The sequence below is a fragment of the Diplotaxodon limnothrissa genome, linkage group LG19 (assembly GCF_057381915.1).
Source record: "Diplotaxodon limnothrissa isolate DT_005_m linkage group LG19, D_limnothrissa_male_GT1.1, whole genome shotgun sequence".
Lineage (NCBI taxonomy): Eukaryota > Metazoa > Chordata > Actinopteri > Cichliformes > Cichlidae > Diplotaxodon > Diplotaxodon limnothrissa.
In genome coordinates this window covers 25760805-25776333 of record NC_140614.1, presented here as the reverse complement: position 1 = coordinate 25776333, position 15529 = coordinate 25760805, and the positions used below count along the sequence as shown (strand labels likewise).

At 44.4% G+C, this 15529-nt stretch overlaps 1 protein-coding gene across 5 annotated transcripts in view; it reads left to right on the top strand.

Moving 5' to 3' along the window:
- Positions 1–15529, top strand: part of meis2a (Meis homeobox 2a) — a 79407-nt gene that overhangs the window by 41299 nt on the left and 22579 nt on the right. For all 5 annotated transcript variants that reach the window (XM_085343401.1, XM_085343400.1, XM_085343398.1 and 2 more), the window contains exon 9: positions 12284–12360. In XM_085343401.1, the coding sequence (XP_085199527.1) occupies positions 12284–12360 (77 nt within the window). The remainder of the gene's footprint in view (positions 1–12283; positions 12361–15529) is intronic.

Below are 15529 nucleotides of genomic sequence, written 5' to 3'. Positions count from 1 at the left end.
CTCCCTTTTACAGCTTTTTTTTTTAAACGGCTGTTTTCGTCTGTGTCAGTCTCTACCCACCTGGCTGCGTCTCTGCAACACGTGACAGTGTGCGTTTCATGTCTGTCCCCGGAGGTGTATCTCAGTTACCTCTGGGGCTGGGTCACAATAGCTAATCCTGTCTTCAGGTGGCTGTTTAGCACACTGAGAGGAGAGCTCGCAGAACCGGAGGTGAGCTCCTGTTACAGGACTCCCTGACCAGGGGTCACCTCCAACACTGTCAGAATGCGCACTGATACATGCACAAACAGACATGCACTCGTATACTGGCAGATGCATGCACACAGGCATACTTACAATCTAGAATACACACACACATTGAGCCTGCTTATCTAGCCCAGGTGGTTCAACCTTCATCTCCCCTCTTTCTTGTTCTTCTTTATCTTCCTACTGTAATACCATTCATCTAGTCTTTCCGTGACTTCTCTCATTCCCAGATCACTCTGAGTCTTGTTCACATTAGGATTCCCTGATATGATCTCCATGAAGACTTGCTCGAGTGCCCATGCGTTGCCTGTCCAGCCCGACAAGCTGCTCTCACACAGGGGCACAGTTAGGTCTCTAGTGAATTGAATGGAGTCCTATCATGTGTGGCTCTGCCTCAGCATAGTAGGAGAGAGAACTCATTTTTCACTGAGGGAATGACATCCATCTCAGCAGCCAAACGCTGGCTGTTTCATTAAGTAACCCATCCAGGCAGACAGATGTGTTCACCACACAGCCATGTTTGCCTATGTAAGAGCGTGTATTAACCCACAATCCTTTGGGGGAGATTAATAGGGTACCAGCCCCTTTCCATTGATTATCTCCATGCCATTTTCCCCTCCTTTTCTTGGCTAGATATTAAAAACTAATGAAGCCTATTGAAATCAGGAACCGCAAGTCTCTTCACGGATCATTTTAGGTTATTTGGACTCAAACAGAGAAGGATCTCTTTAAGGCACAGTTTGAGTCGAATTAAGAAAATAAATGTGGAGAGCAGTGTTGAAGAAACAAGAGGGAAAAAAGAGGGGAGAGTGTGACTGTAAAAAGATGTGTGTTTAAGAAACGACAACTCCACTCCGACACATGGAGCGGAGACATGGCAGATGTTTGCAATTCCAGAAGATAGCAAAGCATTCCTAGTGTTAGAGCCATGTCCTAATTGCCATAATGGAGGTGGTAAGCACTGACAGTAATGGAATCGTGGGGATCTATCCCCAGCAACCTGAATTAGGGGCTGCCTGGCAGATCCACTTCAAGATGGCCTGTGTGGCTTTTATGTCAAGATGACTTGTTTTCACTGATCCCATTCTCATCCTTGCCATGGTCTTAGAACTTGAAGTCTTTGGGTTGGGGTTGGTAGAAGGTGGTGCAGAGATGAGGGTGTGAAGTAGATCAGTATGAAAGATTGGGCCAGTGAGTGAGGAAAGAGTTAACAGCGTCTATGTGATGGGCTCACCTCTGCACCAGGCCTGTTGAAAGGCGGCGGGGTGCTGTCGGGGAAAATGACTTCCTGAGACATTACCATCAATCACCAGACAGGTCAGGCCCCCCAATCCCGCCATGAGGATGGAAGAGAGAAGAGGGGGATGGGGATGTAGGATTAGACTAGAGGGGACGAAAACAGGGAAGAAGACCGTTGAGGAACAGACTATTAACAATCTCTTCCTCTCGCTGTTGGACTGTTTTATATCCTTCTCTTCCTCTGCCTATCTGTCTCTTCATGTCTTTCTCTGTTTCTATTTTCCGGTCCTCCATAAAACGGCTACCCGGGCATTCAGGAATGGCCCCTGCTGGTCAGAGTCCTCTCCTCAGCTCAATTGCATCATTAATTATTCCACAGGCAGTGGGCTAGAAGCAAATCTAAAGAGAGGAAGAGAAATAGAGAGTGAGCAAGAGTTAGATGGGGAGATGGGGGACAGCTGTCTAACACCCCCAGTTGGTCTCGGTCTCACTCTCTGTCTCTGTCTCTCTCTCTCTCTTTCCGCAAATGAAGGATGGGAGAGGGGAGGGGCTTGGGTTACCTCAGTGAGCGGTTGTGTTACATTCCTGAGAAGGGAGGTGGGGTTGGGAGGGGGGTTCAACGAGTTGTTGAAAAGAACACAGTCGCTTGTCAACAGCCTCAGAGCTGAGGAGCCATGATGCCTTGCATCAGGCCTGCAGGTCAGTGACCTTCTGTTGTGCCCAGATAGAGAGAGGTAGGGGAAAACAGTGAAAAGAAAAAAACAAAACAACCGCATGGATGGTATGTGTCACTGCTTGTCTGTGACAGAGGTCAGTGAAAAGTCTGAAAATTTCCTAAGCCTTCTCTTTGCATCCTCAGCCACATACCACTGTACGTGTGCAGTGCCTGAGTGCCTGCGGATTATCCTTCTTCAAAGTACTAATAGAATAGAAGGGAGAGAAGAGGCAGACGGAAAAGGAAAGAGAAAACGGCAAGCGCTGGCAGTCGTGCTAAAATGGCCCATTAGATTTAAGGAGTAAAAGTTCATCAGCTTTATTAATGGGAAGGTATATAAATGAAGTATGAATTACCTGACTTTTATGGAGTGGCGAGAGTGAAACTAGAGTGTCTTATGATATAATGTTTTAGTGAGCTGTTCTGAGCGCTCTGATGAGCAGGCTGCAGAGAGGAGGAGGGTGAGGAAAGAAAGAGTGGAGAGAGGGAGAGAGAAAGTGTGCTGGGGTCCCCTGAGTCCAGCGACTGGAAGGTTGCCTGATTGTTGCAAACATGTATAGCTGATCTGGTTAACTTGGAGACATGACCTATTCTATGGAAGAATTTCCTGCACAAAAACCTTCAGTTAAACATGTCTGCATATGCACATTTCTAAACATGCATGCATGCAAACATGCAATAAATGCATAAGACATAAGCATAAGGACAAACACATATGCCAACACACACACAGACACACATGCTCCCCAGCATCCTGTAATAAGCAGTAAGCTGAGCTAGCTGATGGTCATCCTCCCATGGGGCTGCTGGGTGGCTGCCAACTTCCTGCCTGCTTTGTCAGTGGATAAAGCGGCTAACAAACGAGAGGGCTGTAGCTAGGCAGGCCAGCCAGGGCAAAGGTCACCTCGGCCTGCGGGCAGGATTGAGCCTAAGAGCACTACAAGCAGGGAGAAAATGGGATGGAAGAATGCACCTAAAGATTGGCTGCTATTGACCAGACTAAAAGCAACACAAGCCTCTTCTCTTCTCTTCTCTTCTCTTCTCTTCTCTTCTCTTCTCTTCTCTTCTCTTCTCTTCTCTTCTCTTCTCTTCTCTTCTCTTCTCTTCTCTTCTCTTCTCTTCTCTTCTCTTCTCTTCTCCTCTTGGCAGCACTTCATAAAGGCATTTTAACTCCTGTCACATGCCGACCCTCCTTTGAGAAACATTAAGAAAGTGAAAGATCCTGAGGGCATTTGTCAGTCCACACAGCCCCATGCAGCCAGCCGCCCCTGGGTGTTGAGCAATGACAGGAGATATCTCCTTGACTCATACACTCCTAGATGAAAGGGGAGCTCAGAAGACTTGCATTTCTGAAAGGCAAAAATTGTAGTCAGTAAAAGAGAACAGACACAACAGGAAGGGGCAGGGTGGTGACTGATCAGGGCTTGGCTGACTTTGTTCCCTGGAAGTACTTGTGATCTCAGATGAATGCACCTATGCTTACTAGCGGCTATGTTCGTCCGGCTCACTGACAGAGATGTGATCTGAAGTGTCTTCCTGCCATGGACCTTCTTTTACTGGCAGAGGGTAGAGAAAAAGGGAGGCAGAGAAGGAAAAGAGATAAAATGTTTCTTTCCACCCCAGCTGTCCATTTGGAGGGGGAGAAAATTTGACATGGTTGACTTGAACACATTTAGCATCATTAGCAAACAGGAAGTGTCCCCCGCAGCTGTTTTTTGGTAGGGGAGGGGTTGTTTCTGACTGCAATGTAATGGACAAATGTTACCAACCGTGTTTGCCTTTGATTCTTGACCTGAAAACAAAAATTGACATTACAAATGTCCTATGATATCTTCCAAATTGGCTTGACATTCCACAGTGGGCCCTGGGGGTTTCTTGTTTGTCCTCTGTAAGTGGTTGTGCTCTCGTTGTTGTGTCCTGAGGCTTACTATTAGAACGCACTGGCCTTTCTCTTGAGAATGTGGAGTCTTAAAGAAACAGAGGGAGAGAGTAGAAAGAGAGAGGGATAGAGCTAAAGGAGGTGCTGGATGTGTATTTGAATACTTATTCTCATTAAGTTAATTCACAGTGAAAGGGAGATCCGTCAAGTGGAAACTCTCAGAAGCTTCTATTTGAAGAGCGAACACCCCCCCCTTTTTTCTGTAGCTCAATCTGTCCATCTTACCAAATGAATCTGTTTCTATTTCAATTGAAGATCAGCCCCACTTTACTTTGACTTAGGAAGTTAAACAAAGTGTAAGGAACATAATAGAATAAGAGGGTAAACGTAGAGCGACTCTGTATGTTAATATTAAGTACTTTTTCCAACAAGCTCTTAGTTGTAAGTGCTTTACTGTCTTGACACCAGCCCCTGTTTTCCTGACATTTCTATGGGATGGTTTCCAACACTCTGTATTCCTGTAGTATACATTCGTCTCAAATGTACTTTGATACAATGTATTTTTAATTGATTACAAATTACTTTTTAAATCAGTTGCTCATAGTTTCTAAAAAAAATGTCATGTTTCAGCCCCAGAAAACGACTGCTTCCTTTGTAGCATGTGCACACTGCGTGTTACTAAACCAGTGCCGATGTTTATTCAGAGATTCACGTTGCCATGACTTTGTGACTGGCAACAATAACGCGTGGTGCGAATATTGAGCTGTCTCATGCAGGCAAAGTGACTGGATCGACTGCTATGACCAACCCAGCAAACCTCTAATGATCTCTTCATAGGTTTGAAAAGTACCGTGCAAAGGCAAAACACCAGTCATTTCACAATTTAACAAGCAACATCATAGCACAAAATGGAACAGGAGAGTCATTACTAAGAATTATTTTTTTAAAAATCCACCAAAGGTTGGAAAATGTATACCAATAAAGTTTTAATAGGAACAAATCCCTCTGTAGGATGATCCTTTGGCTCGGCTGTAGTCATTGCAAGAACATGTTTTAAAGATTTCTTGAGAGCAAGTAGTGAGCGTGGCTGTGTGTTGACATCATGCAAGCTAGAAAGGAGAGCAGAACAGAGCTGGGTGCCCCTGAGCAGGCAGTTACCACAACAAAGCCAGCAGCCTGGACTGAAAAACCAGGCCAAATTCCTGCCCTCTAGGACCTGGCTTAAAGCTTGAGCGGAAACTTTGAAAAAGGGGGACGAGACGAGATGAGAGGAAAGGAGAAGCGATGAGGTGAACTAAAGAGGGTACGAGATGAGGGCAAAGGGGTTAGTGAGTATAGCAAGAGAAGTATTGCTGTTGGGACCTATAGAGTACAGTGGGAGAAGGAGAAATTGAAGGAAACAAGAGAGAGATAGAAAACCAGGGCCCACACTGCAAGGATGGAAGGATCGCGTTCCTCCTCTTGAAAGCACAGGGGCAGCCATGCGGTGAAAAAATAAGCCATGATCTCAATCTGACGATTAGACAGGCGCATTTCTGTGTTATGTCTCCCGGCCACAAGTGGACCGGGGTCTGCAACACAGCACACATGCAGTTTGTAGATATAACTGTTGGCAACGACTAATAGATTTGTGGTTGAGCTCAACAGAAACTCATCTGGGAGTTTCATTTTGATTTCTGTGTACATAATGAGCAGGGGTTTTTTTTATTTATTTTTTAAAAACATTTTTATCTCCTCTATTGGATAAAATGATATCTTTCATTTCATTATGCATGATAGAATTTGGAGGTGTTACCCTAAAACATCGCAGTCTTTTTGTTGGTCGATCGCTAAGTCTGGAGGTGCATTGGGATTGTGTGGGAGTGATTGCTATTTAGCCTCATGGAGCTTGGTACAATCAGATGCCTATATCTTTCACATCCTCCAGGGTTATTTCCTCACCCTCTCTTCCATTCATTCCGCTCTTACTCTTGCTGGAGCTTGGCAGGCAAACGGGGCAGTTATGCCGTAGAGCTTCTCTACAACCTTGCACTGTCTCCAGTGAACATAAATTAATGGTGTAGAGCAAACAGGCTGCTGGCAGAGGTCCAGGAGCTGGCTTCAGGAGCCCAGCCAGCGATTGTTGTGGGGGGCCGTGGCAGCAACAGCAGTAGTAGTACTGATACACTGCCAACCAGCCAGCCAGTCAGAGAGGCAGACAGACAGACTGGGGGCCCTTTTGCTCTATAATAGATGCCGCAGGCCTCACCAGTCCACCTTGTATTTGCAATCATCACTGTTTTACTGTCAGAGGGCAGTCCACTGAGAGCCCTTATACTTACTGTGGAAGCTTTGGAGTTTGCAGCGAGAGCAAGACAAGTGTAGTGGTATGTTCTGAATGCAGATCGTATGAGGTGTAGATATGGATGTACTTTTATTTGCTGTTATCAGAGGTTGGCATGCAGTGCGTGCGGTTTGTTGTTTGGCGTCATGTGAGTTCTGTTTATAAGCTGGCAGTATCCCTGTGTGTGTAGTCGAGTGAGAGCAAGAGCGAGAGAGAAAGGGAAACCAGCAGGGTTGAGTCATTGAGTCATGTGGCATTCTTGCCTGTTTTCAGACTGTTGTCAGGAAGCAGTGTAGTTCCCAGTGAAATAAAGCAAACACCCAAATAACCCTCAACTGCCTCCCACCTCCATTTCCCTCAAATCACACAAAAACAGGGAGAAAGAGAGAACAGAGTAGAGAAAGTTGGAGATGAGCTTGAACGTAGGGAAGGACAACAGCATTTTTTTAACTTTCAAAAGTCCCACATATGTATACCCAAGTTTGCTATTCTTACTTCAGAGTCCATTAAAAACATCACAGTTATTTAGAATCAGTTACATAAATAAAACTGATCTTTTAAACAGTAAAGCTGGATTATTTACCAATTGCAAATTTCTTGCAAATTTCTACTCACTATTACCAAATTCAACCACAAATAATTTTTTTTGCATTTATTCAGACAAATTTGAAAAGTTGATTTCTCAGAAATAGAACGCACTTCTCTTTTTAATTGTCATGTGCCCGTCCATTTGATGTCTACAGATGGACGTAATTAACTGTATTCTTCAATATAAATCACAAAACCTGTCAGAAACCTGCGACTAAAAAGCCAACCATTAGGTAGGCTGTGTGCATAGTAAACACTCGCGAGGATTCAAAAACTCCAACTGGATTTATTTGTCATATCTGTTTGATCTCTCAGTAATGCTGATATGCATTCAATCTCATTGTCATTTGTCAAAGAAGCCAATTGTAACATTATTAACAGCGCCAACTTGATATTTAAAATGTGCCAATCTTACCCCAGCTCAATGCCAAATCCATATTAAAATGTCATTCCTATATTTGATTGCGTTTATTTCTGACAGTGAATATTATTATCATCCTCCAGTCACTTTGATTAAAAACAAATATGATTCCAATCAGTGTGTGGAAGGCGTATATGAAAGGAAATATTGAGATGCAATATTTCCGTAAATTTAGATACAGAAGAGTCACAATAAAGTCCACCAGTGGCTCCAACACATGAAAAAGTTCTGTATCTGTGTAGCAAATGCTTTTTTTTAAAAATTAATTAAAGTTACCATGAAAATCAAAAAGAGGTTAAGCTAAATCACCCCATTGATCCCGAGTATATTCTTTGTGTTGTCATTGCACTGAGGGTAAACAGCCAATGGCCTTTGATTTCCTGTGAGTCATTAGCATGGAATTGGTTTGCAAGCCACTGTAACCTTGTGACCTGCCTCTATAACTCATGTCACACACTGATGATGTAATTCATCAATGGGGTCCAACTGCAGCTCATGCAAGGAGCTGCAGGTTCAGGGGGAAGAGTGAAAGCCGCAGAGCAGGAAAAGTGGTGGGGGTTGTACGGAACAGCCGGGATAATGACCGGGCCACGGGATTTGATGATGGGTGCATATAGGTGTCAGGAGAGCACAAAAGTGATATATGACAAACTGGATGTTGGATGAGTAGATAGGTGTGCAAAAGGTGTGGTGTCAAGTTAAGACGGGTCCAGCGGTAGATGTGGTTATTGCATACAATGAAATGCCAAGCTGCTAAGCTGGATTCAGGCGGGTGGTGGTGGTGGGGGTGAGGGTGGGGTCAAGGACCGTACGCAGCAGATGCTAGAGCTACCTCAGCTTGTAATGTTCAGCAACCACAGGGGCCATTACATCCAGCACTATCAGAGAGCACAGAGCACATCAAACCCTGTAATTTAGCCAGCAGTCGATCACACACACACACACACACACACACACACACACACACACACACACACACACACACACACACACACACACACACACACAGAAGTACAAGCACAGCTCAATTCTTAGGAAGAGACAGAATTTGGTCCACCTGCGTATGCATCGGTGTTTGTGTTGATGTTTGTCTGAGTGGGGTTTTTTTTTAAGGTCAGACTGCAGGAGCTAGACAACATGTGCCCATCAGGATAATGTGCCCTGTTCCATTAACAGGTTTCAGAATAATTAACGGGGTTGTTTCGAACCGAGACTCGCGCTGCCGGGACAACAAATTGAAACTGCTCATGTCTGCCTCTAATTATTTATAGACTGCTTTACATTTTGTGGTCAATCTTCTTTTAAGGATATTGGCTGTGGTGTTTGTAACTGAACATATTGAGTGGTTCCAAAGCCAGTGGGGAGGTTATCAATACCATCTTTGATCTTCCACTGTGTTTGTGTTCCTTCCATTAAATACTCATGTCATACATCCGCTGATGGTAGAGAGGGACATATCCAGGAAGATACACATTGGACTTTTTTTTTTTCCAATCACTTTGCATTCAAGATTTTGCCATATATATATATATATATATATATATATATATATATATATATATATATATATATATATATATATATATATATATATATATATATATATATATATATATAGCTCATGGTGCAAGATGCTAGCAGGCAAGGCATACATGGAACGCCATAACCAAGTGGCCGGCATAGTGTACAGGAACATCTGTGCCGAGTATAACCTGGAAGTCCCGAGGTCAAAATGGGAGATGCCCCCAAGGGTGGTGGAGAATGACCGAGCTAAGATCCTGTGGGACTTCCAGATACAGACGGACAAAATGGTGGTGGCTAACCAACCGGACATAGTGGTGGTAGACAAACAGAAGAAGACGGCCGTAGTGATCGATGTAGCAGTTCCGAATGACAGCAATATCAGGAAGAAGGAACACGAGAAGCTGGAGAAATACCAAGGGCTCAGAGAAGAGCTCGAGAGGATGTGGAGGGTGAAGGTAACGGTGGTCCCCGTGGTAATCGGAGCACTAGGTGCGGTGACTCCCAAGCTAGGCGAGTGGCTCCAGCAGATCCCGGGAACAACATCGGAGATCTCTGTCCAGAAGAGCGCAGTCCTGGGAACAGCTAAGATACTGCGCAGGACCCTCAAGCTCCCAGGCCTCTGGTAGAGGACCCGAGCTTGAAGGATAAACCGCCCGCAGGGGCGTGCTGGGTGTTTATATATATATATATATATATATATATATATGTATTTTTTGTGGCAGTTAACAATCAACCATTCTCCAATTTCACAGCTACTCCAGACTTGTAACCACTAGGCCCACCATGTCAGCTTGTTTCTTATGTCTGTGTGTTTATGTTTGTGTGTGTGTGTGTGTGTGTGTGTGTGTGTGTGTGTGTGTGTGTGTGTGTGTGTGTGTGTCGCCAGGTCTGGTTTGCATTCTAATTCATAAAAAAATCACACATATGTCGGGCATGGAGGGTCAGCAACAAATGCAAGACAAAGAATGCCGAGCAGAGATGAAGAGAAGAGACTGATTATGTACTCATGCTGTTTGTATGTTGCAGTCTGTTTGCGTTTAGATTTGTTTCTCTGTGTGTACGCTCAGCAGTGCCTATGGGCGAATGCTTACAAGTATTAAGATTGCAGGGGGTGATCATCTGACACAGGGAGGTATAAGTAAGGAGGGGAAGAGGTATGAGCTGAACGAAATAGGATTTTTTTTTTCTTGTCTATGCGGTCAGAGTAAATCTCCTTACTCAGGGGTTTTGTGTGCGAGGGGGGCTTTAACATCCCCACTCTCCTTGATGAGACATCTTTCTTGTTTGTTCAAACCATTCATTACGTGGTGGCTGTTGGACGAGCCGTGCCGCTGGCCAGCGTATTTATCACCAGGCTAGAGCGCGCTCTGGCTGACAGTAGGCGATTGATGACCGGGTCTGGGGCTGAGAGGCTGAGGAAGCCTTAATACAATGTAAATGACCCACTCCCATTTCCAATTTAGGCTGCTCCTATCTCCACACTTCCATACGACATCATCTTTAGCCAGCTCTCTACTTGTGTAGGTTTTTAGGCGCATTTGCATACTCGAGGTTTATATAGTGTATACTTAAAAGGAAAAATGGATTAAAAAAAAGGATATATATATAATATGTATATATATATAAAATAGAGCTTGTATCTTGTGCACCCTGTGGCTTCTCTTGAAAATGTTTACACAGAGACACACACAAATGTGCATACACACACACACACACAATACCTTGGCAACTCTGTCTCCGGTAGCCAAGGAAATGTCAACACCTGGCAATCAAAAAATGTATTTCTATGCAAGCATTATCATCTTTCCTTTGTTAATGATTTTAGCATATTAAAAGGGACTAAGTACACAAGTACAAATCAGATTAATCCCCCTCTGCAGCCGGGAGTCATTATTTGTCCAATCTCAGCCTTGTTTGTTATTAATTGTGCACATTCCTCAAACCATTTTTTCATCCCTTCTTTAATTAAAACAGACTACATTTAAACAGGCAGGGCTACCTGAAAGGAGGAATCTCCTTCTCTGCTGATATGACTTCTCATATAAATTATTACAGCGGTAAATGAGAAAATGCTTCTTGAGCAACTGCTATCATTTCAAGTTAAAATTCAATTCAATTAACACGAGCTGGGCATACATTGCCAGCTGTGAAATGTGCTCAATGAGCATATACCCGGAAAGGAACTGAAACAATCAAATTAAAGTTTTGAAGATTTAAGGTATTTTTCTTTTTGGGGGGAGGGGGAGTTATAAACATCACCTCAAAAAGGATTTGTGTGTGTGTGTTTTGATTTGTAGGTGTCAGGTCTATGAATAATTTTCATCTGTCTATTTGCATTTCTGTTTGCACGTGCTTGTGTGCATGCATGCTTTCTGTTTACACCGGCTGAATGAAACACATAGTGTCTCATTTGTTTCGTTTGCGTGCGCCCCGTCTCCTAATCTGGCCCTTAAAGACATCTGTCACCAGCGATCACTGTTGTTTTGTCATGCTTCATAGCAGGCCCAGGGGGAGCAAGGCAGCCCAAGGTCTGCCATTTATATCAGCCAATGTTCTCTAGATTGGACCTGACACAAATAGTATCATTGCAGACCTTGTTGGAGAATTACATTTTCAGGTAAAAATCTTGGCATATCTGTGGAGCACATTTCACAGCATTCTCTTCTTTTAGCATTAGTCTCTTTTCAGCTGCTCTCTATGAAAGAGCCACCACCGGGATACATGTCAGACATTCAAGGAAAGATAAATGTATTCTCCACAAATCTTCACCCACTCAATCTGTTGCTGTGCCGGTATGTTATAAAAGGATTCTCAGACACCACAATATATGGCTTAGGCCTACTGGAAAGTCATGTTTGTCAAAGTGTGTATGGTCATAAGTGTCTTTTCTTTCTGGAGGTGTGCTATATGTTGTTTTTGTGTAGGCAGGGTGGGGATAAAGAATGGGGGTTATCACTGGTGACAGTGTTAACAAACTTGTTTGGCCAGCTCCTACAGGTTTTGCACTAAACTGTGCGTGTGTGTTTGTGTGTGTGTGTAGGTGTGTGTGTGTGTGTATGTATGCGTGGGTGTGGACACGTGTATGGTGTGAATGTCTATAATGTGCAAGAGGCAGCATTGGGTGGAGGTCATGAGAAGGTCCAGTCTTAAGTTACACAATGCAACAAACACAGGAACATATTGAATAGATACAGTAATAAGCAACAGCCATGAACTTGACTCGAAGCACGTGTTCGTTTTCCAGCGCTTCGCTATACGAGTGCTTACATGCATGGATATTTATGCTAATCTGTATGTCAAAGAGGCTCATGTATGTGTTTGTTTCTCTCTCTCTGCTTGCTCCTGCAGCACCCATACCCTTCTGAAGAGCAGAAGAAGCAGCTAGCCCAAGACACGGGCCTCACCATCTTGCAAGTAAACAACTGGTGAGTCAAGATTTCCGCTTGCCCTATCTCCACCACCAGCATCGCTCTGCCTTTTATTTTCAAAAGCCTTCGCCTCCCTCTCCCCATCAGCCAAGACGACTAATGCTCCTAAAGTGTGAAAACCGTTTATGTACATCCCTCCCCATCGCTCACAGACACATGCAGAGGTTCACACATAGACATACACACAGACAACCTTTGTAACATTATTATATGTAAGCTACCAGGATGTTCCGGTGTTATCTGTAAAGTGTTCCGCGGCTAAGTCAGTGGTCTTTGTGGTTTGATGCACATGTATTCACTGGGATATATTTAAGGGAGACAGGCACTGATCATAAGCTACCCCTACAGCCCCCACACCCACCCCACCCCTTCATCCAAAACCATACCTACCACCGCCACTGGTGCCCCCACAAAAGGCAAAACTGCCTTTCCACCCCCTCCCCATTTTACACCAGCTATATGGTGGATTAAGGTTTTGGTGGCCTGGCCAGCAGGGCCTTTGTAGATGGCTTAGCACATAACTGGGGGTGGTGGATTAAATAAAATGATCACAGAAGCAAAGAAATGATACAGGAATTACTTATCAAAATACTAGCCCAGGTTTTATCTGCAGCTTAATTTTGTTCAGTACATTCTCAGGGTGATGTTCAGATTAATTGAACTGACAGCTTCCTTTCAAAATTCCGGGAAGGTATTTGCACGGATTTCAGGTCTTACACAAACTTAATTATATGGAACCCCATTTTATCATTCTAATTCCATGTAGCGGGGGTTCTATTTACAAATGACAAGTCTGTGCCTTTTATTCACAGCTTTCCTTAATATATTTATCAAAGCGGGTTCATTTACAAAGTGCTCTATCTGTTGGGTACAGGCAGGCTGACATTAACGAAGCTTTTAGGTTTATCAGACTCGCAGCCTGACAAGCCACCCGAGGGTCAATTGATTTTTTGGTTCTGTGATTCATTTTTTTCTCATTTTTCCTGGATCACAATGAGAAACATGCCTGGAGAATTAGCCTGGTTTGTCGGCCTTATCTATCAGCCCCCTCCCTCGTGCTCCCCCCCACTATCTGACATACTCTGTCTCCTTCGTTTCTCTCTCTCTCGCTCGCTCCCTCTCTCTTTCTCTCCCCTTCTTTCTCACCCTTTGCTTTATTCCCTTCTAGCCAGGGGAAGTCAAGCTACTTAAATTGGCCACAGGAACCGGTGTTATCAGACTTTAATGCACCCTACAGTGTGGATAGCATTTCAATTACACTAGTAACCAAAGATTAGCCCCCGCTTGCCTGTTTCATGCCTCGTGCCACCGTTTCGGGACGCCATGCACCTTACCTACAGGAGCAGAAAATTGAGTTGCCTTGCCTGTGTCATGGTGATTAATGCAGAAATACTCTGCTAACCTGGGAGGAGAGAGAAATAGACAGAGACATAGACAGAGATAGATCTGAGACGAGTCCCTGCCTTCTCATTGGCCATGAAATTCAAGCCATCCATTTGGTCTGAAAGCATCTTGCACTGTGTAACATCCTTGAGCATACGCACACAGATGCATAATCACAGATGATCACAGAGCTGTATTAACTTTACACCAGGCCTCTTATAAAATACATACCAGTTACTGAAGAGGCTTGGAGTCCATTAGTGTATCTGTGGTGCATCCCGGCTGATGTCGGGAGGCCTGGGTGACTCTGCCACGTTACTGGCTATGTTACAGTAAGGGAAAGGTGAGAAGAAGGTGCAGAAGTTTTCCACTTTTTACTATCTAGGCTAGGTAGCGAGTTATAGTTAAATGTCTGACCTTTTTGTTTTTCTCTTTGATATTTGGTCCAGTGGCTGCTCAGATCATTCACCCCAGATATGACAGAACTTAGCCATATGAAATTCCTGTTTCAAAAAAACCCCCTCAAATTCCTGGCTGGTCCCTTGCATTGTTCTGTTATTCCCTTTGATGCATGGTTACTGCCATGTTACTGACCAGAGAGAGGGAGAGAGAGAGAGATAGCGACAGACAGGGGGGAAAAGAAGCAAAGGATGATTGGGGGGAATAGGGAGGGGATGGCCGCCGTCTTCGGTTTCCAGAGCTCTCCCTCGGGGAAAGGATGTGCTGAATCAGGGCTTTGTCCGCCGGCACAATCGCAGCCCAGCGAGGGCACAACGGTGCACTGTGTGATAGTCAATAGACAGTGCATCTCACTCTCTCCCCTTTTGCCCCATCAAACCTCCCAGCACCATCCCCTCCAAATGACACCTAGCTTTACATTTACCTGGAGCTCACCTGTGCAGGCAGAAAGCAAAACTCAACTGGTTTAAACCCTTTTGTCTCAGCGCCACACTCTGATACTCCGGCGGAGTCTAACTCGAGAATATATAAGAAGAGAAAACAGCCTCACCTGTTTGTAGCCCACACGCCAACAGCTGTTTGATGTTAATAAGGGCAAAGGAAAGGGTTAAAGTCCACAATCTCATTGCTCTGGTGTTGAGCTTATGAGAGGAAAGACTTGATTATCCTGTTAATAGTTTCCCCTGCGTTCAAAGGTGTGTTTGTATGTGCATTATTACTAATGGGAACTTCAGAGATGTGTATGAGTATACAGTGTGTCAGGACACCATTAGTTGACCATTAGATAGTGTGGGGTTTTGTTTGCCCTGCTTACATTTGAGACAGCAGGCGTCATGCTAAGAGAACGTGGGAGTGGTCTGATATGTAATTGCATTTGTTTAAGATTGCAGGAAAAGGTGAGGGCCATGTCACACATGGCATTCTGGGATAGCGAAGTAGGTGAAATGGCAGACAGGTGTTCATAAGCTAAAGAAGCATTTAGAGTTTACAGTGTCTGGCGGCAAATTTGCCTTCCTCAGCAGCTCCCAGTGTCCTGCTATCATTCTGAACTAAATGGAGCCTGACCGAATCCTTTCATGTCTCAGCATCACACCCAGCACGATGTGCCCTCGCTCTCTGCCATAAACACACACACACACACCGACTGTCCTGCCGTTATTTACCACAGCACCAACGGGTACGCGCGCGCTCACACAGGCGGCATGTAACTACACACACAGGGTTATTACATGGGCCTGAGAGATGATGCCGATGACAGATGACTGAAAGAAATGGCATCTAAAAAAAGGAAGGAAATCGGCCCGTCATTATTCCCTCATCTCGC